Here is a 27,941-nt window from a genome sequence, read left to right as displayed (position 1 = left end):
TATCACCCACATACCTGACTCTGTGTTGATCCCCTGAATGAGTTCTATACTCTACTCTCAACCTCCTTCACACCCAACAGTAAGAAAATGCAGAACAAAAGGAGTAATATAATCATTCTTTATGTGGCTGGATTGTCAGAAAAACTCCAAAGCACTTTAACCGACATTACATCCCTGGGTTTTTCAAGCCCACTCTAATGCCGCGTACACATGATAATTTTTTGGCATGTAGAAAAAACAACGTTTTTCCAACTTCATCACTAAAACGATGTTGCCCACACACCATAGTTTTAAAAAAATGCTCTAGCAAAGCGTGGTGACGTACAACACGTACGACGGTACTATAAAGGGGAAGTTTCATTCGGATGACGCCACCCTTGGGGCTGCTTTAGCTGATTCCGTGTTAGTAAAAGACGATTCGCGCTTTTCTGTCTGTTACAGCGTGATGAATGTGCTTACTCCATTACGAACGGTAGTTTTACCAGAACGAGCGTTCCCGTCTCATAACTTGCTTCTGAGCATGCGCAGGTTTTTAACGTCATTTTAGCCCACACGCGATCATTTTTTACAACCCTAAAAACGACATTGTTTAAAACGTCGTTAAAAAATGCAGCATGTTCGAGAAAAAAAACCTGAAAAATGATGTGAAGCCCACACACGATAATTTTAAATGACATTATTTTAAAACAACGTTTTTTTCATGCCGAAAAATGATCGTGTGTACGCAGCATAAGACAGGAGATTGCACATCCAAAAGACCCAATAGCCAAACCCAAGCAAAGTAGCCTGGTCAATGGCTGGACATTAGAAAGACAAAATAATCTCACAACAAAGGGATAGCCCAACAGTCTTCCGATCCCTTAAGTAAAAGAGACATCCTTTTGAGGACAGTGAATTGCACATTTTGAACAGAGAGCACAGCTGGTTTGTAAGAGGTGTGAATTCTCTTAACCACTTGAGATCCGCGCTATAGACAAAATACGTCCGCAGCGCGGCTCTCAAGTGCCAAGTGGCCGTTTAAACACGGCCTTTTATGTGCATTACCCGCGCGCGCCACTGGGTGGCGCGCGGCGGGTAAAAACTGTCCCGGCGCATCGCCGAAGACCCGATGCGTGTACCTGGCGGCCGCGATGTCCGCCGGGTACACGCGATCGTCGGTGACACGGCAGGTGACAGCAGGGACGTGGAGCTCTGTGTGTAAACACAGAGCTCCACGTCCTGTCAGGGAGAGAGGAGACCGATCTGTGTCTCTTGTACATAGAGACACAGCATCGGTCACCTCCCCCAGTCACCCCCCTCCCCCCACACAGTTAGAACACACCCAGGCTACACAGTTAACCCCTTCCTCACCCCCCTAGTGTTAACCCCTTCACTGCCAGTCACATTTATACAGTAATTCGTGCATTTTTATAGCACTGATCGCTGTATAAATGTGAATGGCGCCAAATTTGTGTCAAAAGTGTCCGATACGTCCGCCGCAATATCCCAGTCCCAATAAAAATCGCAGATCGCCGCCATTACTAGTAAAAAAAAAAATAATAAAAAAAATCATAATTCTGTTCCCCATTTTGTAGGCGCTATAACTTTTGCGCAAACCAGTCGCTTATTGCGATTTTTTTTTTTTTTTTTACAAAAATAAGTCGAAAAATACGTATCGGCCTTAACTGAGAAAAAAAGGAGTTTTTTAAAAAAAAAAATTGGGATATTTATTATAGCAACAAGTAAAAAAATATATATATTTTTTTTAAATTGTCGCTCTTTTTTTGTTTATAGCGCAAAAAATAAAAACCGCAGAGGTGATCAAATACCACCAAAAGAAAGCTCTATTTGTGGGGAAAAAAGGACGCCAATTTTGTTTGGGAGCCACGTCGCACGACCGCGCAATTGTCAGTTAAAGCGACGCAGTGCCGGACGCTGAGATTTCGCCTGGGAACGAAGGGGGTTTATGTGCCCAGTAAGCAAGTGGTTAAAATATATACCCCAGATGTCTAACATTAATGTAAATCGTTAATAGTCATATGACCATAGTTGCCAAGATTCTCAAAAATAAGGACACTTTTTTTAATGTAAGCGGAGTATTTTTAATTAGGGGCTGGACATTCATTTGTAGGCGAAGCCTAGCCAGAGAGCAAAAATGTGGCATGAAAAAATGGGCGTGGTTTCAATTATGCTAAATATCAGGCGTGGCTTCAGGGGGTGTGGTTAAATAAAGTCTAAGATGTCTTACATAGTGGAGAATCTGGTAATATATAGGGAAAGAGGGAAGGAGGGAGAGAGAGAGAGAGAGAGAGAGAGAGAGAAACTTGCAGAGCCGCTTCATGCCACAAATACTGGAAGCCCATACACTCCTAAACACTTCACGGTCCTTCAAACTTCCATGCACACTTTAGCCTGTGCTAGCACTCCCATCACACAATACTAGATTATTATTACTACCCCATGTAACATCTGGCAATCCTCCCAACTAGGGATGAGCCCCATGTTCGAGTCGAATGTAAGTTCGATTCCAACATCTGGTGGTCGCCTTTCGCCGAATAGCAAACAATTTGGGGTGTTCGCGGCAAATTCGAAAGCCGTGGAAACCCTTTAAAAGTCTATGGGAGAAATGCTAATTTTAAAGGTTAATATGCAAGTTATTGTCATAAAAAGTGTTTGGGGACCTGGGTCCTGCCCCAGGAAACATGTATCAATGCAAAAAAAGTTTTAAAAACTGACGTTTTTCGGGAGCAGTGATTTTAATAATGCTTAAAGTGAAACAATAAACACGTGAATCCTTGATTGTTTTTGTATGAAACTTTACTCAAAGTAAAGTTTAATGTTTAATGTACAAAAAAAAGTGAAACAATAAAAGTGAAATATTCCTTTAAATTTCGTACCTGGGGGGTGTCTATAGTATGCCTGTAAGTGCTGCATTTTTCCCCTGTTTAGAACAGCCCGAGTGCTTTCACACTGGGGCGGTGCGCTTGCAGGGCAGGAAAAAAAAAGTCCTCCAAGCAGCATCTTTGGGGCAGTGCGGGAGGGGTATATATACAACTCCTCCACTGCCCCTGCCCATTGAAATAGCACAAAACTGTCTCTATTAACCCTGTCTCCGGCTGCTAGTGGAGGGTTAAAAGGGCCCCACTAGTGGCCAAAAAGTGCTGCTATAACAGCGGTAAAGCGGCGCTAAAACTAGCAATGCTTTACAGCTAATGCCCCCTCCCCCAGTATGAAAATAGCCTTAGGCCCCATACACACGATAGAATCCATCCGCTGAAAAATCCCAGCGAATGGGTTTCAGCGGATAGATCCTATGGTGTGTACAATCCAGCGGATCTGTTTCCGCGGATATTTATCCCCTGGGATGGATTTCCAGCGGATAAATATTTGATGACATGCTATCAAATCTATCCGCTGGAATCCATCCCAACGGATGGATCCGCTGGTCTGTATAGACTCACCGGATCCATCCGTCCAAAGGGATCCCCCGCATGCGTCGTAATGATTCGACGCATGCGTGGAATTCCTTATATGACAGCGTCGCGCACGTCTTTGCGTCATAATCGCGGCGACGGCGCGACACGTCATCGCCAGAGGATTTTGGCGCGGATTTCGATTCGATGGTGAGTACACTCCATCGGATGGAAATCCGCGGAAAAATCCTCCCGTGTGTATGGGGCCTTACACTTCCAAATATATTTTTGAACAATCAACATATGTTTTGATTAAATCAAAGTGATGGTATTGTTTGTGTGACTATAAATGCTTGGTTATGTACCTTACGATCAGACAGCTAAATAATATTTTTAATACAAACTTTTGGACTAAGTTAACACCTGTGTTGATCTCTAAAATGTGATCAGCAGTGACCATTTTTCAGAGAGCGGTAAAGGTGTAGATGTCAATACTGCTGCCTCCACAGGCCTTTTTTTTTTTTTGGGGAAAGTACAACCCTGTCTGACTGCCTTTGCAGCTTAAGGAGACCACCTATTTTTACCACCACCACCTTTACAAATATAAACAAGCCCTTAGCTTGAATGTTTTTTTATCAAAAAAGCAAGCATCTATATGTTATGTGACACAATGGGGTCTTTTTTATAAGGCTGAGAACGTGATTTTCACAAACACTTGCTGGTGGAGAATCAATTATTAAAACACATGGGGCCAGATTCACAAAGGTTAGCGGATCTTTAGATCCGTGTAACCTATGTGAATTAAGATCCGCCCTCGCAAGTTTGTGAGGAAAGTGTCAAATTCACAAAACACTTACCTCCAAACTTGCGACGGCGGATCCTAACTCCCCCAGCGGAATTCAAATTCCGCGGCTAGGGGAGTGTCATATTTAAATCAGGCGCGCTCCCGCGCCAATTTAAATACGCATGCGTCGTCCGGGGAATTTCCCGGCGTGCATTGCTCCCACTGACGTCAATAGGACGTCAGTGGTTGCGACGTGAGCGGGACTTGCGACGCGCGTGTTCGTGAATCGGCGTACGCAAACGACGTAGGGAATTTCAAAATCGACGCGGGAACGACGGCCATACTTAACAATACTTACCCCTGCTTTTAGCATGGGTAAGTATACGACGGGTACCGCGCTACGGAAACGACGTAAGAACACCGCGTCGGGTCCGCGTACGGTCGTGAATTTCGCGTATCTCGCTGATTTACATATTATTCAGTGTAAATCAGCGGGAACGCCCCCGGCGCCATTTTTAAATCAAAAAAAAGATCCGACAGTGTAACACAGTGTGACACTGTCGGATCTCAGCCCTATCTATGCGAATCTGATTCTATGAATCAGGCGCATAGATAGGACCAGTAAAAATCCGAGATACGATGGTGTATCTGAGATACTCCATCGTATCTCTTTTGTGAATCTGGCCCATGGACCTGGATGATTCTCAATCAGAAAATGTTTGTAAAAGTCGCATTCTCCACTTTTAAAATAGACCCCTAAATGTAAATACCTTTATCATGACACCAAAAGGGTACAATATACTGACAGGTAAAAATGTAAAACCTAACAAAATTTGCAAGCAGCTTGGGGGTGTCGGTAGATATTTAATGGTTGTGAGCCCCTTAAGTGTAGGAACCCAGAATTGTGCCAGTGAACTCAGAATAGTTGGCAAGTATTACACGAGCATGCTCTATACTGCAAACATAATACAGCCAAATGGGATTTTGATGCAGGGACATTTTAATAATTAATCCTTATTTACGCTGGATAATGTTATTGCCAGTGTTCTATGCTGTTTATTTAGATAACAGCCCTATTTCCATTTAAACAAGTTGTTTTGACCAGCAGATGTACGTGTACAGCATGCAAAGGGAAAGGGGGGGATGAAAATATTTGTCTGAACTCAGATTACTGTGGCTTTGATCCTGCATTTCTTTATTGTTTTATTATTTCTTCTTACTTTTTTTTTTTTTTTAAACAAAACAGGTTTCCACACCAATCAGAGCACGTCCATCAATACTATTAGGTATTTCACCTCTGGGGTGGACAAATTGCCTGTGTAGCTAGTATTGCTCCATAGGCAAGCAATCAAACACGAGGGTCTATCAGGAATCTGCACAGAAAGCCACACAAGGGTCAGCTGATAAGGATACATGTCTCCCCAATGCCCCCAACCTGTCTACTACCAATCATTTGGGCACCAATCTGTAGTAATCATATCCTAAAAAGGATGCATACCATTTGGTAGGATTTTGGTCATGAAATGTGATGCTATTTTTGACTTATATAGAATAAATGCTAACATTTGGCAGAAAACAGGGCAAATGCGCACAGGCAAAACAAAATGTATTGTAGATGCCATGTGTGTAAAAGATGAAGACAGACTGTCTGGAATGCACATATGCAGAGCAACAAAAAAGACCCTAAACAATTTGGGGTAGATTCACGTATGTTCGCGCAATGATACGGCGGCGCAGCGTATCGTATTTACGCTACGCCGCCGTGACTTACAGGAGCAAGTGCTGTATTCACAAAGCACTTGCTCCGTAAGTTGCGGCAACGTAGCGTAAAAGGGTGGGGCGTAAGCGCGCGTAATTCAAATGTGGAAGGGGGGCGTGTTTTTTTTAAATTTATGATGACCTGAGGTGAATGACGTTTTGTACGGACGGCGCATGCGCCGTCCGTGGACATATCCCAGTGTGCATTGCTTCCAAGTACGGCGCAACGACGTATTGGTTTCGACGTGAACGTAAATTACGTCCAGCCCTATTCGTGAACAACTTACGCAAACCACGTAAAAAATTCAAATTTCGAAGCGGGAACGACGTCCATACTTAACATTGGCTGCGCCTCCTAATAGCAGGAGCCACGTTACGCCGAAAAAGCCTTAACGCAAACGACGTAAAAAACAAACACCGGTCGCACGTACGTTTGTGAATCGGCGTATCTAGGGAATTAGCATATTCTACGCAGGCAACAACGGAAGCGCCCCTAGCAGCCAAAGTTATATTGCACACAATTCTACGCCGCCGCAATCAAGTTACGTCGGTGGAGGAAGCCTATTTTTTCAGCGTAACTGCCTTTGAGAATCGGCGTAACGCTACGCGGGCGCGGAATTCAAATTACGGCGGCGTACCTGGAGATACGCCGCCGCAAAAGGTCTGTAAATCTACCCCACAGTTTATTTCTTAACACATTTTTACCACCATTGTTCCTCCTGAATGGTCCCGTAACATTTATTACATGGCAGAAATAAAATTTTAGTATACCCATCACCCACCACCCTCATCTAATACTACACCGCTACCATCAACAGAATGCTATTGGTAGGTCTGAACTGCAAGCACAGATAAAGAAATATACAATTATGAATTAATTAAACTAGAAATAGCAAAAATACCTAAATCTGTCTGAATTTCAGTCTCCTGCAATCCCAAACCAAACACTGCAGTACTCACACTGGGCAAAGGAGGGCCAGCAATCTTAGCCAATTAGAGCTCTACTGCTTTTCAAACTGCTGTTAGTCAAAAGTTTGAGCATGCTTATAGAAAGATAGAGCCAAATGATGAACTCATCTGTTTGTTTAAGCTCTTGCTACATTGGTAACCAAGTAGTATTGCTTAACTGCAATGAACATTTAGAAGGGAAATCAAAGGAATAGGTAAGAACCAACAATGCACTAGCTTAACCACTTAAGGACCCCTTCACACCGATATACGTCGGCAGAATGGCACAGCTGGGCACAATCACGTACCTGTACGTGATTCTTTAAGCCCAGCCGTGGGGTCGCGAGCGCGCCGCCGGTCCGAAGCTCCATGACCGCGCTCGCGGGACCCGATCGCCGCTGGTGTCCCGCGATCGGTCACCGGAAGCTGAAGAACGGGGAGAGGTGTGTGTAAACACACCTTCCCTGTTCTTCGTTGTGGCAGTGTCATTGATCATCTGTTCTCTGATATAGGGAAAGACGATCAATGACATCACACGTCCAGCCCCACCCCCCTACAGTTAGAAACACATACGAGGTCACACTTAACCCCTACAGTGCCCCCTAGTGGTTAACTCCTAAACTGCAATTGTAAATTTCACAGTAAACAGTGCATTTTTATAGCATTTTTTGCTGTAAAAATTACAATGGTCCCAAAATGTGTGTAAAAGTGTCCGATGTGTCTGCCATAATGTCGCAGTCACAAAAAAAATCGCTGATCGCCGCCATTAGTAGTAAAAAAAAATTATTAATAAGAATGCAATAAAACTATCCCCTATTTTGGAAACACTCTAAATTTTGCGCAAACCAATTGATAAACTCTTATTGCGATTTTTTTTTATCAGAAAATAGGTAGAAGAAAACGTATCGGCCTAAACTGAGGGAAAAAAACTTTTTTTATATATTTTTGGGGGATATTTATTATAGCAAAAAGTAAAAAATATTTAATTAATTAATAGCGCATTAATTTATAGCGCAAAAATAAAAACTGCCGAGGTGATCAAATACCACCAAAAGAAAGCTCTATTTGTGGGAAAAAAGGGACACCAATTTTGTTTGGGAGCCACGTCGCGCGACCGCTCAATTGTCAGTTAAAGCGACGCAGTGCCGAATCGGAAAAAGGGGCATGGTCCTTAACCTGCATAATGGTCCGGGTCTTAAGTGGTTAAAGGAACCTATTTAGAAAATAAAAAACAAACCTTTACAACCCCTTTAGCTCTTTGTCTTTAGCTCAGTTTTAAGTGTGAAATCTGAGTATACTGATTACAAATTAATACTTTATAACAGAAGTACATGTTATTTAGTATCTTTGTTATGGCATAGTTAGCCTTTTAAGCACACAAGCAGCTACATAACATTAAGAATAGACAGGCTAAACAATGTGTCCAACTTACAGCGTAGATTGTCAACCTTGCGCACTTTATCCAGAGCTTGCCGAATGCTATGATTGTCCTCTCCCATAGATATAACAATTCCAACTGGCAAACCATTATTGCGGAGTGCATTTGCCACTTTCCTGCCAGTATCCTTCCAAATGTCTTCATTGGATGAAATGACTCCAACATGCGCCCACTGAAAATACTTCATTACATTAAAAAGAACCCTGGTGGGTGAGGGTAGTGTTCTGGCAAATGTTGGGTAACTTTTCACATTGTCCAGCTCATAGTTGATGCAGGCCCAAGAAAACACAGCTTTGTTCCAGTTCTTTCCTAAAAGAGTAGCAGCATCACAATATCCAGGGTTTGAAGGGCCAATAAAGCCTGAAGCAACCCCAGAGTATGTAAGAAATGTTGAAAGAGCCTTTGAAGTTTGGCAGTCTTCATCAATTATCACATAATTAAAATTAAGACCCAAGTCTAAGGTAGCATCTTTATTGATGCGTTCAACAGCTAACTTGGCAGCGATATGTGGAAGAGCTTTAGAAAACAAAGGATCACAGGACCAAGGTCCGACAACACCAACTTTGTATGGAAGAGAGTTCACAAACTGTGGAAAGAAGACAATAGCCAGGATGGACCAGCAGAAAAAAAACTTGGATGGTAAAGATGAAAATGTGAGGTATTTACTCTCAGTCCATTTTGGGTAAATGTTACATCTTATTACACATCTATGAAAAGACCAGGGCTCTTGTAGCATTGCACTCCTGCATGTAAATGTACTAGGCAAAAAAGAGATACATCCAGCTTTGTTTTATGAAGGTCAGATGATGGTTACGATTGCATATCCAGTGTAGGCCTGCTAACAGAAACAAACAGAGGTCATTTTTACAGGTTATTTAAGGCAGTTGCTTTTGTAGTACATATAAACTCTAATATGTCAAACATTCTTGATCAATGTAAGTTCTAAATACATGGTAATCATTTGTATACTGAAGTAGACTGAAGACTGGAAATATTTTTTTCTTTAGAAAAATATTTAGGTAAGTAGGCATGTGCAAAAGGGAAAAATTTGTTTTGTTTCGTTTCGTTTTAATTCGTTATTTAATAAATGTTGTTAAGTTAGATTCGTTACATGTGTTAAATTCGTTTTCGGAATTCGTTTTTTTTTCGACCGAATTTCGGAATATCCGGTCGAATTCGATAATATTTCAATCGGATTCAAAAACAAATTCTATTCGAATCGAATTCGAAAACAATTCGATTCGAAAACAATTCGATTCAAAAACAAATTCGAATGAAAATTTAAAGCAAATTTGAATTGAAAATCTAAAAAATATAAATCGATTTCTAAAAAAGAATACAATAAAATAGAATATAAAATAATAAAACAATAGAATGAAAATCAAAGAATAGTAAAGCACAGAATGGAATTTAATAGAATGTAATCAAATACAATAGAATATGACCTGGCTTCTTCTATCTATCTTCTATCTAACTTCCATTTTCTGAAATTCAAAATTCATATAGAATGAACTCAAATTCGATTAGAAAAATATTAGAAGAGTAGAATAATAAAATATATATATATAAATATATTTTATTCTACTCTATTCTAATATTTTTTTATTTGAATTTGAGTTCATTCTATATGAATTTTTCGAATTTCAGAAGATGGTTATATATATAAATGTAGTTATATATATATGTATAATTACATTTATATATATATAACCATCTTCTGAAATTCAAAATTCATATAGAATGAACTCAAATTCGAATAGAAAAATATTAGATTAGAGCAGAAAAAAATATATATATATATATATATATATATATATATATATATATATATATATATATATATATATATATATATATATATTATTCTACTCTTCTAATATTTTTCTAATTGAATTAGAGTTCATTCTATATGAATTTCGAATTTCATGGACGATAGATAAAAGATAGATAGAAGAAGCCAGGTCATATTCTATTGTATTTGATTACATTCTATTAAATTCCATTCTGTTCTTTACTATTCTTTGATTTTCATTCTATTGTTTTATTATTTTATATTCTATTTTATTGTATTCTTTTTTAGAAATCGATTTATATTTTTTAGATTTTGATTCAAATTTGCTTTCAATTTTCATTCAAATTTGTTTTCGAATCGAATTGTTTTCGAATTCGATTAGAATAGAATTTGTTTTCGATGTTCGATCGAATTTCGTCCGCGGGTTTTCGATTCGAAAACGTTCGTTCAGATTCGGTAAATTCGTTAATATTACAATTCGGGAATTCGTATGCATCCTAATGTCCGAATAATGAAAAATGTGTCCGAATTTCGATTCGGAACGAAATGAAATGCACATGCCTATAGGTAAGAGGCAACTGAATTTAGAACTAGAAAGGGCACATATTTACTATAGAAAAGCTGGTATCTGGCTAACTAGGACCTGATTTTGAAAGTACTCAATATCACTGTTCTTCAGTATCATATTATGTGGCTGAGTCAGGCAAGGTAATGTACCTTCCATTAGTTCAGACAAATTCATCTTTAAAGTGTATTATCCTAGCATTTCATATTCATGATATGTGTCTATTATACTGTGTACTCCTGTTCTCTTTGCATTGCTTTCTTTGCATAAAATACAAATAGCCAGATTCAGAAAGAGTTAAGCCGGCGTATCAGTAGATACGCCGTCATAACTCTGAATCGAAGCCGTTGTATATTTAAGTGTATTCTCAAAATGAGATACACTTAAATCTAGCTAAGATACGACGGCCTGCGCCGCCGTATCTTAGCTTTCTATTTAGGCCGGCCGCTAGGGGGCGTGAACGCAGATTTACGCCTAGAATGCGTAAAAAAGCGAGATACGCCTATTCACGAACGTACGCTTGTCCGTCGCAGTAAAGATACGCCGTTTACGTAAGGCGTTTTCAGGCGTAAAGTTAGTCCAACAAAAAGCTGGCCTAGCCAATGTTAAGTATGGACCTCGGTCCCGCGTTGAATTTTGAAATTTTTATGTCGTTTGTGTAAGTCGTCCGTGAATGGGGCTGGGCGTAATTTACGTTCACGTCAAAACCAATAAGTCTTTGCGGCGTAATTTGGAGCATGCGCTCTGGGATATGTCCACGGACGGCGCATGCGCTGTTCATAAAAAACGTCAATCACGTTGGGTCATGATTCATTTGCATAAAACACGCCCACCTTTTCACAATTTGAATTAGGTGCGCTTAGGCCGGCACATTTACGCTACGCCGCCGTAACTTAGGACGCAAGTGCTTTGTGAATACAGCACTTGCCTCTCTAACTTACGGCGGCGTAGCATAAATACGATACGCTACGCCGTCTCAAACATACGCCACCCTACGTGAATCTAGCTAATAGTGATCCCACCAATCCCCCTGCTTTCTTAGTTAAACCTAACTAAGCATGAAAGCTCATTCATTGCAGTGTAGTCAGCTTTCTGTCTGGTTATCCGATGACTTATAAAAGAAAAAAAAAAGAAGTGTGTCTATGGGAATGTTTGAACATTCTGCAAGAAGCGAATTTGTGATGTCAGGAACTGATGTTGAACGAGAAGGTCTCCGCTCTAGTTCATCTCAAAGGTGTTCTATCAAGTTGAGGTCAGGCCAGTCAAGTTCCTCCACTCTAAACTCGCTCATCCATATCTTTATGTGCAACGCTTCAACAGAAGGATAAGGCTCTCTAATTTAGCCACATAACTGTAATTTTCAGTTCCATTGGTCTCAACTGAAAGCAACTGTTATTTTTTTTTTAAATTAATTATAGTTATTCAGATTGTGTTAGCTTTGCAAACTGAACCTAATGCCTTTAGCCTGTATCTACTCTTTTCCAGATTATTGAGCATATCTTAGGTACCTCCTCTAGACACATATCCCTTCCCACCTCGCAGTCACATAATATAACCAATCCATTGAATTATTGCCTCCCTGTATAAATCACATCTCATTCAAAAAATATGTGCATTTTATTCTTTAGAATTTTTTTTTTTTTTGTCATTTAAATATTTTTATTTTTTTTACAAATATTTTTTATTGACAGAAAAGTAGACACAACAGATTAGCGCAGTAGTGTGATGGGTACATCAAACATATGATGAAAAGGAAAATCCCGATAACAGGGTACTATAGACATGGTACAATATTCCTCAAAACAATAGTACAGCAAAGAGAAAAAAATGTCCCAGAGTATGCTATATAGAGAGCAAAGAACTCTGCAGTAAAGAACTATAGGATGATCCTGCAGAACAGAGAAAGATAAATTTATGGTTTATTTCGTGTGGTCACCTAATTGTGGGCATCCAGCCGCGCTGTCACCATCACTAAGTCGACTCCATGAAATCAGGAGTCATAGTAAACAGGTACACAGATCAAGGGAAAGAAAAGGTAGACTACAGGGTATAGGGGGAGGGGGATCTACAAGAAAATGAAGAGACAAAGGAAAGAGGAAGGGAAGAAGGAAGGGAAGAGTCCAACAGGAGGAGGGGTGCATCCATGGCCGTTATATTGAAAGAAGTTGGGTATTGAACCTAGAGGGTTTGTTAATTGCTATCCATGGCTGCCATACCCTAAGAAATTTGTCATGGGTGTCAGAGGTGAAAGATGAAAGTTTCTCGTTGATCATTATGCCATTCATGCGGTTTTTAACTGCCTCAAAGCTGAGTATAGGGGTTTTCCATGTCCTCGCAATGGTTAACTTAGTGGCGTTAAAAAGGTGCTGAGCTAGTTGACGCTCCGGGCGGAGAAGTTCAAGGATGGGTTTACATAAAGGGCTTTGTAGGGGTCCCTCTTAAGGTCGGAATGGAGCATGTTGCGTAAAAGGGATTAGACCCTGACCCATAGTCTGCACCTTAGGACACGTCCACCAAATGTGGGCTATTGTGCCTTCCAGTGTACAGCCCCAAAAACAATTAGGAGAGTAGGAAGGAATAAAACAAGCTATCCTGGCTGGTGTATAATACCATCTGTAAAAAACTTTGTATGCATTCTCCAGGGTGAGAACATTCCTGGAGCTTTTCATAAGGGATACTGTCATGATCTGCCAATCCTCTGGATCCAGTTTTTTACCTAGGTCCTTCTCCCATTGAAGGTGATATGCTCTTACTGGGGGTTTCCTAGAGGAAATGATAGAGGAGTAGATTAAGGATATTAATCCCGGAGAGTGGGGTCAGGCCCTACAAATGCTTTCAAAGGGTGTCAAGGTATATGGGGTAAGTTGGGCCCTTATAAGTTGCAGGAGAAAATGCCTGATTTGAAGGTAACTGTAATACTCTCTAAGGGGAATATCATGAGAGAATCTAAGGACTTCAAACATTAGTATTTTCGTGGGGGTGAACAGAGAATAGACATCTATGAAGCCATTATCCGCCCACCAGGAGAACTGTTTAGGTTTTTCGCAGCTGGGGGGAAATAAAGGGCAATGAGCAAAACGTAGCAGTGGTAGATGAGGAGAAAGTAGGCCAGCCAAATATTTAACGGAGTCCCAGATATGAAGAGTATGAGCCATACATGGGCCAAACCCATGAGGGCGTTTTGGGGGGGTAGCCAGGGGACAGAAGAGATAGGAATAGGGTGGGAAACAGTTAGGTCAATAATGGCCCAAAAAGGCATTTGGTACGTGTCATGAAGGTGGGACAACGGAGCTATATTCGCTGCTGAGTAGTAGGCCTGAAGATAAGGGACCGAACAACCCCCTTTAATCCGACGAGCATACAGTGTACTCTTATTAACACGGGGTCGGGTAGGACCACAGATACATTTCAGAAGCTTACGTTGATGGATTCGCAATATGTGGGAGGCAATCGGGACAGGCAACACTCGAAAAAAATATAACAATTTAGGGAGTTATTTAAATATTTTTATCCATACAGTAAAAAATACATAACTTTTTTAATGCACATATTTTTTTTCATTCAACAAATGGGAACAATTTTGCTATACTACTTTCAAAAGATCTCTGTGACATGTCGGCTTTATATAAATACTGGAAATTAAAAAGAAATAATGTTACTGTTGTGTAATGACACTACAAAGATTGTAGTAGATTGCACTCCTACATGTAGATACACTGCAGTACAAGAAAAGACCATAAACAGGAGAGAGCTGTAATAATTTAGAAAACACAATTCGCTGCTTTGGGGGGGAAAAAACAACATTATCCTATTTCCAGAGTCTGCTGTGAAACAAATGCACGTCATGCACCAGCAAAACTGCATTAATTTGTTGTTTTGAAAGATTCACAAACAAGATTGTTTGAGTTGTAGTTTATATATCTCCATTTTATGCAATTCATAAAGTTCCAGTGTATTGTTGCTACCTTGATAATATAACACAATAGATTAAATATTACCCATTATGCCTCAATGTATGTAGCTAGATGTAATTCTCTATCAATGAATCCATGGGCTCCAGTTGAGTTATAATCATTAAAGTCAGAATTATTCCATTAAAATGTAAATTTGAGAAGTACACAAACATGAAATCTTGGGCCTCTGGGTCACTGAAGCTCTAAAGCATTATAGTTTTACGATGCAAAATACACAACACAGAAATCCCAATATTCCGTCTACTTAATCTGATTGTATTGAGAACATCCAATCATCATGGCGTACAGATTCAATATTTTTTTTAGCATAAACGCATTAGATCTGTTGCAATAATTGATTTTTAAAGGGAAAACATGATGCTATTTCAATGACAGCATTGTTAAGCTTAGTTGAAATTAATGTTAGATGTCCCAAAATGGAATTTTAGGAGGAGCAATACCTTGCCGTAATCTAAAATACTAGATGAGTATGAGTTTAAGCTAGGTGACTATCAAACTATTAGACATGTACCCATAGTCATATAGACCTATAACGATATACTCAGGCAAATATGACACGCAGTGGTCACCTTACTTACTCGATTTTAGTTTTTGTTGGGTTAAATGTTTTACTTTTTATTTTTTTTAAGAAGTTAATATGCAACCCAGTTTGAAGGGTTTAACCCAGGGGTGTCCAAACTTTTTTCAAAGAGGGCCAGATTTGATTAAGTGAACATGCGTGAAGGGCCGACTATTTTGCCTGACATTCTTTGAACCATTAAAATTCTGCCTAAGTGTGTTCGTCTGAGCTCTAATACACGGCCCAACAAGAATTATCTTGCCTTTGTGGCTGTGTGTGGTGAAGAGATGAGCTCGGGCGTGTTATTTGGATCTACTGTATATATTTTATTTGTGGCCCCAACGAATCCCAGAGCGCTGCTTAGGACTAAGGATGAGCTTGGGCGTGTTATTTGGATATACCGTATTTATCGGCGTATAACACTCACAGGCTTACCATTGCCATGTATGCAGCCTCACCATTGCCATGAATGCAGCCTTACAATTGCCATGAATGCAGCCTTACCATTGCAACCAATGCAGCCTCACATGTGCCATAAATGCAGCCTCACATGTGCCATAAATGCAGCCTTACCATTGCCATCAGTGCAGCCTGAATGATGCCCATCTGCAGCCTCGGAGGGCAGAGGGAGGGGGCGGGACGAGTGCCAACAGATTACAAACAGGAGAATGCCTTGTTTATCCTGTGGCCTCTTTAATAGACAGAACAGTCGTCCAATGGCATCCCAGGAGACGGGACTTACAATAGAGACGCTGCTGAGTAAACAGGAGATTCTCTTCATGTAATCTGACGGCGCTCGTCCTGCCCCCTCCCTGTCCCCTCCAAGACAGCGCCAATAAATACAGTATATATCTTTTGTGGCCCTGGGGGCCACAAACAATATATACATCCAAATCCCAGGGGGGCCATATTAAATCAACAGGGGGCGCATTTGGCCCCCGGGCCTGACTTTGGACATGCCTGGTTTAACCTCTTGACGACCGAGGACGTCTCTGGGACGTCCTCGGCTTTGTGCGGTGATATCTGAATGATGCCTGCAGCTACAGGCATCATTCAGATATCGCCGTCTTCAGCCACCGATTCTGTGCACGATAAGAATGATCAAAGCTGCAAACCCGCCACTTGATCGTTCTTATAGGCAGCGGGAGGGGACGTCCCGAATCGGTCGGTCGGTGCTGCTGGAAAGCATAGATGGTCACCAGTCATCTCTATGACCGTCGGAGGCCGGGCGCGACATTATGACATCACACCCGGTACCCGGAAGTAAACAAATCGCGGCTGTCGGCATGTGATCTGTAATTTTTTTTCCGATTTCATGCTTGTAAGCCTGGAGGAGAGATGTGGGGTCTTATTGACCCCACATCTCTCCATAAAGAGGACCTGTCATACTGATTCCTATTACAAGGGATGTTTACATAGGAATAAAAGTGATCACATTTTTTTTTTTTAAAGTGGAAAAATAAAAAAAATTAAGTAAAAAAAAAATTAAAAATAATTCAAAATGCCCCTATCCCCGTTATCTCGCGCGCAGAAGCGAACACGCATGCAGGTCCCGCCCACATATGTAAACGCCATTCAAACCCCACATGTGAGGTATCGTTGCTTGCATTATAGCGTGTTCAACAATTCTAGCACTAGACCTCCTCTCAAACTCGAAAATAGTAACCTGTAAAAAATGTTAAAGCGTCACCTATGGAGATTTTTAAGTACCGAAGTTTGGCGCCATTCCACGAGTGTGCGCAATTTTAAAGTGTGATATATTAGGTATCTATTTACTCGGCGTAACATCATCTTTCACATTATATAAACAAATTGGGCTAACTTTACTGTTTTTTTATTTTTTAATTCACGAAACCTTCAGAAAATCGTAAAAAATAATAAAATAAAAAACTGACATCATTCACTGCCCTACTGGCACCAATCTCTGCTCTACTCACACCTTCCACTGCTCTGCTGAAATACACGCATGTGCTCTGGGGTGCACACCCTAATGAAATAGGCTGCGCGCACCAATGACGCAAACCAATCAAAATACGCTTATTGCGATTTTATTTACCAAAAATATGTAGAAGAATACATATCGGCCTAAACTGAGAAAGAAATTAGTTTTTTTTATATATATTTTTGGGGGATTTTTATTATATCAAAAAGTAAAAAATATAGCTTTTTTTCAAAATTGTCACTCTTTTTTTGTTTTAGCACACAAAAAAACTCAGAGGTTATCAAATACCACCAAAAGAAAGCTCTATTTGTGGGGAAAAAAAGGACGTAAATTTTCTTTGGGAGCCACGTCGCACGACCGCGCAATCGTCAGTTAAAGTGACGCAGTGCCGAATCGCAAAAAGTGCTCTGGTCAGGAAGGGGGTAAATTCTTCCGGGGCTGAAGTGGTTAAACATCTTTTGTTCTAGTTTTCTTTTAATTAATTTCAGCACGTCATTGTGTTTTACATCACCGCGTTCCGACACAATCGTTTTTTTAATGGTGTGTAGGCGCGACGGACCATCAGTCAGCTTTATCGGTTAACCGACGACAACGGTCCATCAAACCGTTCTCATTGGATGGACTGATCGTGTGTACAAGGCTTTAAAGTAAACATTGCAATAGAATGAACATGTACAGTATATGTTCTTGGATTGTGTTGTTTCTGTTTTTTTTTTTTTCTTTTGATTTCATATGTCATATGCCCTTGAAAAGTTTATTGTTTCAATGATGTTACATGGGTCAGAGGTTAGAAAAACAGAAGAGGAGTTGAGTGCACTTCAAGGCTATACAAGCTGTATATTAATAATCCTGAAATAAACATTGATGCAAGCAGAGGGGAAAAAAAAGAATCACAAGGACAATCTTGCAATCATTCTCATGCGTCACCGCGTTTTGGACGGTCGGAATTTGATCTGACAGTGTGTATGCAAGACAGCTTGAACGGAATTCCTACGGAAAATTCCATCAGATTTTATCCCATCGGAAATTCCGATCGTGTGTACGGGGCATACATTTTCAGCCTTGCTTCTGTTTTTGTAGCTGGATTGACCCAGGTTTAGCCATTCTAGCAGTTGGCCACATCTCTAAGGCCTCGTACACACGACCGAACATGTCCGCTGAAACTGGTCTGCGGACCAGTTTCCGCGGACATGTTCGGTCGTCTGTACGGCCGACCGGACCGTTTTCCAGCGGACATTTGTCCAGCCGACCGTTTTCCGGCGGACAAAAATTTCTTAGCATGCTAAGAAACTTGTCCGCTGGAACGATGTCCACCGGACATGTCCGATGGTCAGTATGACCGATCGGACATGTCCGCTGGCCCGAGAACCCGCGCATGACATCGAAGTGATTCGACGCATTCGTGGAAGCATTTAACTTCCGGGTTCGCGCACGTCGCCGCGTCATCGTCGCCGTCACGTCGCCTTCATGTCGTCGTCACCGCGTATTCTGTCCACGTGGATTTTGGTTTGATGGTGTGTACAACCATCAGACCAAAATCTCAGAGCGGACATGTCCGATGAAAACAGTCCGCGGACCGTTTTCATGGGACAGATCCGGTTGTGTGTACAAGGCCTAATACACAGGAATCAAAGCCAAATTTATGGATCGTGCATGGAATAACCGAAATGGCTATACAATGACTGCATTCATCCACAGATTTAGCCATAGCACAAATTTTTCATCTGGCCCATTTGATGCATGGGTAGGTTTGATTGAGAGGGGGAAATGCTTGTCCCTGTCCCTGTGCTGAGGGCTAAATAAAAGAGGATTAGGGCTAAAATGAGTGTTTATATATGAGTGCATAATTTGATCAAAGTTTTGATAACTGCCCATTGTCTCTAAACACTTGTCTATAGAAAGCTGATTCAGCAGATTTTTGTTGGACTGATTCACTAATGTACTTTTTAGATGACTACAGTTATGGTTGCCTTCATGAACAGGACAGTCCTTTTGTCCACTGTAATGCCCTGTACACCCGATCGGTTCATCCGATGAAAACGGTCTGATGGATTTTTTCATCAGATATCCAATGAAGCTGACTTTCATCAGTCGTGCCTACACACCATCAGTTAAAAAAACGATCGTGTCAGAACGCGGTGACGTAAAACACGACGACGTGCTGAGAAAAATGAAGTTCAATTCTTCCAAGCATGCGTCGACTTGATTCTGAGCATGCGTAGATTTTTAACCGATGGACGTGCCCACAGACGATAGTTTTTTTCTATCGGTTAGTTAATGATCAGATAATTTTAAAACAAGTTCCTATTTTTTTAACCGATGGATAAAAAACCGATGGGGTCCACACACGATCGGTAAGTCTGATGAAAACGGTCCATTAGACCGTTTTCATCAGACAAACCGATCGTGTGTAGGCGGCATTAGGCTCCATTCACACTAATGCTTTTTTTGATGCATTTTGCAGAAATGCAGGGAAAATTTTTAACATGGTTTCCTATGGCACATGTTCACATCAATGCTTTTTTTGTGCCTCTACGTTTTTGGAAATGGTCAGGGACTTTTTTTCCTGCAAAAAGCAGCAATTTGCATGCAATAGAATTTAATGGACCCGCATCCAAAATGCAAGTACCGCATTTTTTTTTCTGTTTATAGCTGGTTGTTAAAGGAAATGTAAAAAAAAAAAAATGCTGGCTAAAAAAAAAAAAAAAACGCAAAACACAAATTCGTGGTAAAATCTTGGTAAAAACGCACGTCAAAAAGTGCAGCAAGCACCGCAAAAAGCACTGCAAAAATGCTCAAAAGCAACATGCATAGGTGTGAATGGAGACTGACTGCAATTTGCCAACAACCACAATTTGCTATGGTGTGCTGCATCATTGCCCCTCTCATGGTGTTCAAGGTATTTTGCTTACACCTTCATGGTCTGCCTCTCGTTCTCTTGTTCCAAACTTGGGTCCAACAATGGGGATTTTGTGGTAATATACATTAGGTAATATACAAAGTCAAATATATCCTGTCTATACCACTCAAAGAAATAAAAATAAAAAGATACACATTCCTGACACATCAGAAACAAATCAGCACAAGTTTCTTGGGAATGTTTCCCCTGGCCTAAGGGGAGGGTCTTTGACTATATTGCCTACACTGTATTTTTGTTTCTTCTTTTTTCGATATATTATTGCTTTTGGTGTTTGTTTGTTTTTTTAATTCTTATGATGACTCATTTTATCTCTAGATTTGTACTACTATATTTATAAAGATTGCCACCTATTTCCTGATAAATCGGTTCCTGCGAAACGCGCAGACAGAACAACTTTCTGTTATGGCACTATAATTGGAATCCTTGGGCCAGTATTCAGTCCCCAATGTCACCAACCAGTGTAAGCCAGCAACAGAATCTGGATCACTAATACACAATTCCCACTGTCATCAGACCAGTTCAGCCAGCAATAGTGTTCTTGATCACTGCCACAGCAGTGCAGTATTGTCTCTCCCTGCTGCCTGTACTAGCCCTGGCCTGTTTATTGACCACATTTCTGCCTGCTGCCTGGAATGATCCTTTGTCTGTTTGCTGACCATGTCTCTGCCAGCAGCGAAACTGACCCATTTGCACATCCCGCTGACTACGTTCCTGTGAGACACAAGTTCCAGCCATCTCATGCAAAAAAAATTTTACCCTGTTATTTAATTGGTTTAAATCCCAAATCTTGTCATTGGGTAGTTTCCTACACTCTGGTACAAACCTCTCTCCCACTCAATAGAACTAGCAATATTAAATACTATGGGCCAGATTCACAGAAAAAGTACGCCGGAGTATCTGCTGATACCTCGGCGTACTTTCAAATTTGCTGCGTCGTATCTTTATTTTGAATTCACAAACAAAGATACGACGGCATTTGGCTAAGATCCGACAGGCGTACGGCTTCGTACGCCTTCGGATCTTAGGATGCAATACTTCGGCGCCCGCTGGGTGGAGTTTGCGTAGTTTTCCGCGTCGGGTATGCTAATTAGCTGTTTACGGCGATCCACGAAGGTACGTGCGTTCGTCGCATTCTCTTACGTCGTCGCTAGTCGTCTTTTCCCGTTGCGACTGCTATTTAGGTGGTGTAAAATTAGACAGCCCATGTTAAAGTATGGCCGTCGTTCCCGCGTCGAATTTCAAATTTATTTTTTTTGCGTAAGTCTTCCAGGAATACGAAAGTATGTAACGCACGTCGCCGTTCAAAACATTACGTTGGGGTGACATCATTTTGCGCAAAGCATGGCGGGACATTTCAAAACGGAGCATGCGCAGTACGTTCGGCGCGGGAACGCGCCTAATTTAAATGGTACACGCCCCATTTGAATTAGGCGGGCTTGCGCCGGACGGCTTTACGCTACGCCGCCGCAAGTTTACGGGCAAGTGCTTTGTGAATCAAGCACTTACGCTGAAAACTTGCGGCGGTGTAACGTAAACGGGATACGTTACGCCGCCGTAAAAGTACATGAATCTCGCCCAGTATTTAGTAATTGTAATATACAGAGGCCCATCTGACTACCTTTCACATAATATGGGACCCTTTCTAAATATCATTAAAGGGGTTGTAAATGTTTGTTTTTATTTTCTAAATAGTTTCCTTTAACCACTTAAGCCACGGACCATTATGCAGGTTAAGGACCATGCCCCTTTTTGCGATTCGGCACTGCGTCGTTTTAACTTACAATTGCGCAGTCGTGCGACGTGGCTCCCAAACAAAATTGGCGTCCTTTTTTCCCCACAAATAGAGCTTTCTTTTGGTGGTATTTGATCACCTCTGCGGTTTTTAGTTTTTGCGCTATAAACAAAAATAGAGCGAAAATTTTTAAAAAAATTAATATTTTTTACTTTGGCTGCTCGGTGAGATGACGTATAGCTACGTGATCTCGCCCAGCAGAGCCGACCTGCCGCTGTATAACTGCGGCGGCTGCTCGGCAAGCAGTTAAGCTAGTGCATTGTTGGTTCACTTACCCTTGCCTTTGATTTCCCTTCTAAATGTTTTTTTTCTTTGTCTGAATTTCTCACTTCCTGTTTCTCCTCAGTAAGCTTGCCCCCATCATCCGAGCCGCTCTGGTTGGGGGTTAGTCAGCCAGGACAGCTTACTGAGGAGTGTGGCGGTGATCAGTGAGAAATTCAGACAAAGAAAACAAAGGAAAAAAAACATTTGAAGGGAAATCGAAGGAAAAGGTAAGTGAACCAACAATACACTAGCTTAAGGGAACATATTTAGAAAGTAAAAAACAAACCTTTACAACCCCTTTAACAGTTGCACATCTTAAAAGGCACCATTAACCATTTGGTCATAGAAACCCCTGGGAATCATGGGTCATGCAAACTTGATAAAGAAAAACGTTTGTACATAATGGGAATGCTGACAGTACCAAATTTTAATTTACATTACATAGCATTCCAACAATTAGATATTTATCATAGGAGAGGTGCTGAAATTACCAGATTCATTTACCTACATTTAGTAATTGGCACTACTGAATTTCCTGACCCTATATTTCTCCTATCTCATGGGATTCTATGCTGATATGTCGCCCCCCCCCCCACAAATATTTTTTATTACACAAACTGCACTTTGGAACAAAGTTTGAATTCCTCTTTGATTGAAATTGGGTATTACCCATCTTGAAAAATTACATATTTAAAATTACAAATAAAAAAAAATGGGACAGGGCAACAAAATAGGCATTGGCACCACAGATCTTCTTCTGCCTGCCTGTCAGCAGCAGTTCAGAGCCGAGAGAGACATTTCTGAACTCATCCTTGACACAGCTAAGGAGAGAGCATACATTACATACTCCTGATCTCTGTGCTCTGCAATATCCACTCCTGGCCCTTTCACCATGTGCAATACTCACTGCTCACTCCTGTATTCTCTGTAATATGTACTCCTCAACCCTTAACACTTTGTATTACACACCCCTGTCTCTTGCATTCCTGAGCCCTAGAATTTCTCCATTATATACTTCCGAGCCCTGCACTCTGAGCCTTGCACACTCATGGCACTTGCACTCTCTTCAAAACCCACTGCTGATGCCTCCACTCCACGCTAAAGACCCATACACACAATCCGACTTTTCGACAACAACGGTCCGACGGACGGGTTTTATCGGACAATCCGACTGTCTGTGTGCTCCATCTGAAAATTGTTGTCGCTTTTTCAATGGACAAATGTTTGCTGTGCATAATCTTAAACTTTCCAACAACAAATGTCTGATGGACACAAGTCCATCGGACTAAAATCCAAAGTACACGCATGCTCAGAACCAATGCTAAACAACAGACAACAATAGCAGAAGTTGCCCATAGGGTGGTGGTAAAGAGCTGAAAAACCATGTGATTTGGTAAAAGTTGGCTGAAAATGTTCTGCTGTGTGTATGCATACCAAGTTAACGCCCAACGCCCCAATGGAAAAGTCTGATGGAAGTCCGATCGTGTGTATGAGGCTTTAGAGATACCTACGTCTCAACCCTGTACTCTCTACAATACACACTACTGATCCCAGTACTCTTTGGGATTCTCACTCTTGATCCCTGCAATTTATGCCTAAGCCCTGCACTCCTCCTGATTTATGTGCTCTGTGCGCCACACACCACTGAGCCCTGCACTCTGTGTGTTATGCACTCCTAAACCCCGCACACTCTGCATTACACACTTCTGATCCCTAAACTCTATGCATTATGTATTCCTGAGTTTGCATTGCATTTCTGTCTAACTGCTGTTTTTTTTTTTAAGTAAAAGATTCTTCCATGCAGAAAAAAAAACATATTTTGGGTGCCAATAACATTTTTAATGAGGGAATGCCTTACTGGGCATTGCAATAAGGCATCCCATTTATTTTAATTGAGCTGTTAACGCATTTCATTAGAAAAACACATCTACGCTACCTTTGCCAATGCACACCATAACAGCAAAACCACAAAGGTCTTTTCCATAGAACATTCTGTAGCCTTACTGGAACCCTGTACTGAGTAAATGAGGAAGCTACCTGGCTGTCGCTGTCCTTAGTACTTTCTGGTTTACTGTCCTAAAGCAAGCATGTGGGTAGTGAAGTCAAATGAAAGCCAGCAGTCCTGATCTGCACACACGTTCTGAGTCACTGGCCCAGAAAGTATTCAGGAATTTGAATCATTAACCAGGCTACTAGTAATTGTATATAGAGAGTTTGGTAATGACAGCCCATATACTGTATGTTCTCAGCACAAGTTTTCATGACCACTGAAAATTCATTGTTTGATCATTTTGACTACCTAAAATAGTCCTAGTTCATTGCTGTTGGATACTTCATTGTGCATAAAGTACTTATTATTGAAAATATACAGACCATTTCTTACAAATGGAGGAAATGCCAATTGAATCAGAGGTTGAAAACATGTTTTTCCGAATTCTAATTTATTTCTAGATTAGATTAGAGGAATGGGGGGGGGGCGTATCTCTGTGGCGGCGTAACATATTCGATTTACGTTGCGCCGCTGCAAGTTTTTCAGGCAAGTTCTTTATTCACAAAGCACTTGCCTGTAAAGTTGAGGCGGCGTAGCGTAAATCACCCGGCGGAATTCAAATTCGGCGGGTAGGGTGCGTGTTTCATTTAAATCAAGCGCGTCCCCGCGCCGAACAAACGGCGCATGCGCCGTCCGTAAAATATCCCAGTGTGCATTGCTCCAAATGACGTCGCAAGGACGTCATTGGTTTCGACGTGAACGTAAATGACGTCCAGCCCCATTCACGGACGACTTACGCAAACGACGTAACTTTTTAAAATTTCGACGCGGGAACGACGGCCATACTTAACATTGGCTGCGCCTCATATAGCAGGGGCAACTTTATGCCGGGAAAAGCCTAACGTAAACGTCGTAACTTTACTGCATCGGCCGCGCGTACGTTCGGGAATTCGCGTATCTAGCAAATTTGCATACTCAACGGGGAATTCGACGGAAGCGCCACCTAGCGGTAAAAAAAAATGCAGTTAAGATCCGACGGCGTAAGAGACTTACGCCTGTCGGATCTAATGGATATCTATGCGTAACTGATTCTAAGAATCAGACGCATAGATACGACAGGTCGGATTAGGACTTACGACGGCGTACATGGTGCTGTGCCGTTGTAAGTCCTTTAAGAATCTGGGCCATGATCTTTAAATGGCCAGTCCATCCATGAGTGGTAGTTTAGACTTTGGATAGCTAAACCTCCTGATTTTTTTTTAATTTATTTATAGCATCAACATATCAGTATTTTAAAGACTATATAAAATCACTTGCATTCGGCCCTGTTCCCACCACTTTATTAAACACTATGGGATTGGTTGTAGAGAGAGAGGCAGTTAATCGTATACTATTAAATAATTACAGGAAACCACACAAAGTCCCCCACCTTGTGTGATTACTACTCCTGACAAAATGCTGCACCCATTACAAGACCTAATGATTGCATCATTAACCCAGGTGGGATCTCTATGATATTGAATGAACAAAAAATGAGAGATCACGGTGCAAGATATCAAAACATTCGTAAATCTGGCTTTTAAATCCAGCCCTATCTTAGATCTCTTCTATCATGTAAGAATTAAAGGTTGTGTCATTGCTGACCTTTTTATGAAATGCTGGTTGATTATCTGTTATGCTGATTCATTAGATTCCGTACTCTTTGAGCCATCGGCCCTTGATAATTATGAAGGCCAGTAAAATCAGAAGGCCTTCTCTTGAAAACTGGCTTATATAAGTAGCTCAGTAATGGCAGCAGAACAAGGGCTCTTTGTTTATCATGGAGATTTCAAAGCTCTCAATCTAATTTAGTAGAGGGCATCTTGGACCTTTGCAGCAAGACCACTGCTTCTAGAAGGACAGCAACAGTTCTCTTCTGCTGCACACTTGCAGGGGGTAGGTTATTCCACTCAGACTGTGGCTGCTGTCTGAAAATTAAACTGTCTAGCCCTGTACACACGCTCGGTTTTCTTGGTGGTAAAAGGTCCGCCGAGAAAACTGAGAACCTGGCAGAAAAACTGCCATGGAGATTTGACCGGGAATCCCTGCCGTGTGTATGCTCCATCGGCACTGCCTTGCAGTGTTTCCCATAGGAAAGTAGTAGATCTGGCAGGGAAATAAACGCCGGGAATCCTGACAGGAAAATAGAGAGCAGGTTCTCTATTTTCTCGACGGGATTCCCGGCTGTTTTCCTGTCGGGAAAACTGCCAGGAAGTATACACAGGGCCGATCCGCCCTATAGGCTCACTATGCAAGCCGCTTAGGGCCCCGCAAAGCTGCGGAGGGCCCCCCGAATTACTAGAGGCCCCGCCTGGTGAGAAGTCATTTTCGACCCCTCACCCCGCTTCTCAACTTGCTGGCTGCATGGGAGAAGAGGTAAGAAGGCAACACCCCCCGCTTATCACTTTAATGTAAGATGTCATTTCCAACAGCAGAACATCCCCATCGGCAGTGACATGTCATTTTCGGCAGCCCCCCTGCTTCTCAACTTTAATGTGACATGTCATTTTGCTTAGAGCTCCAGGGAGGTCAGGATCGGCACTGAGTATACACACGTCCGGTTTTCCCGGCCAAAAGCTCTCTTGGCAGTTTTCCTCGCAGGAAAACCGGTCGTGTGTACGGAGCTTCAGACTTTTGCACAACATATCCCTTGTTCCTGGAATGTATTTAGCTGATTTAAGATGAAAGCTTTGGGCTTTTATAATGCTCTTACAATACCCTAATGTTTAACATCAACACAGTTGTAACCTTATACGTGTATTAATATATACACCAATAAGCATGTTTACAATGTGTTCCAGATAATCCTGATTCTTTGAGATACACTTGTAATAATCCAATAAAACTACACAAGTGACAGTATTTATAGCCAATGAAGAGTATTGTCAACCTTAATGAAAGAACTATTCTAAGAATCCAAGCCTATCATTACCAGGAAAGCACACAACAAGCTAAAAGTATTCTAAAATAATATCATTTAAGCCATTTGAAGTGGATTACTGCCCATTTTAACCCACAGAAGAACATGATTGCATTCAGTCAAGATAGGCCAGTTAATATGTTTGCATTTCAAAATCAAACAAGCTGAGCATTACACATTTCTGAACAATTTTAGAATAATAAATTTCCTTGTCCGATAGCATTGTGTTAACTGGAGTTTGTCCTAATAACGTGACATTATCATTTAAGGACATTATAAGCAGAGAATAAAAGTGATCTTATTTGAAAATGTTGCTATATGAGTGATCCTAGCAAAAAAAAAATTAACTTTTAGTGGTGCTTAACAAAAAAAATGCCTTAAACGGCTCCTTTTGCGTTTCCTAAAGCTCATTCTTTAACTTCATAAAAATGGTAAACTCATGAAGCTGTATGTCATGACCATTATAATACACGGTTGATTAAAAAAAAAATCAATTTGAAGTAGTCGTAGTAGTAAAATACCACCTGCTTTTTTGTAATATCTCCCATTGATATAGCTCAAGATATGTCGAGATCTATGAAACAGAAACACTTACCTTTGTATACGCAGGTTTCCTATTGCCTTGAGTCCTGAAAGCTTTTACAATTAACATTACAGTCTATGTGCATCAACCTTGATAATTCCTAAAAACCAGGTCCCCATGGTATATTTCTTAGAATTAATGAATAAAGGGAGATGTATGGACCCTTAAATTTTCTGCAGGCTCTCCCAGGGTTCTCATACATTCCGAGCAATGTAATGTCATTTGGTGGACATAATTGACATGTGTCATAAACCTTCCAAATCAGTATTCAGCATGTCTAC

The 27,941-nt window shown here is 41.1% G+C and overlaps 1 protein-coding gene across 3 annotated transcripts in view; it reads right to left on the bottom strand.

The window, feature by feature from the left end:
* GUCY2F (guanylate cyclase 2F, retinal) overlaps positions 1-27,941 on the bottom strand; it is a 100,213-nt gene extending 72,272 nt beyond the window's left edge. For 2 of the 3 annotated variants that reach the window (XM_040323896.1, XM_040323898.1), the window contains exons 1-2: positions 27,673-27,941; positions 8,315-9,158 (exon numbers count right to left, since the gene is read on the bottom strand). In XM_040323896.1, the coding sequence (XP_040179830.1) occupies positions 8,315-9,056 (742 nt within the window). In that variant the 5' untranslated portion in view covers positions 9,057-9,158; positions 27,673-27,941. The remainder of the gene's footprint in view (positions 1-8,314; positions 9,159-27,672) is intronic. The other variant, XM_040323897.1, reaches the window with a different exon arrangement.

Source organism: Rana temporaria, chromosome 9 (assembly GCF_905171775.1).
Source record: "Rana temporaria chromosome 9, aRanTem1.1, whole genome shotgun sequence".
Classification (NCBI taxonomy): domain Eukaryota; kingdom Metazoa; phylum Chordata; class Amphibia; order Anura; family Ranidae; genus Rana; species Rana temporaria.
This window is presented reverse-complemented; position numbering and strand designations above follow the sequence as displayed.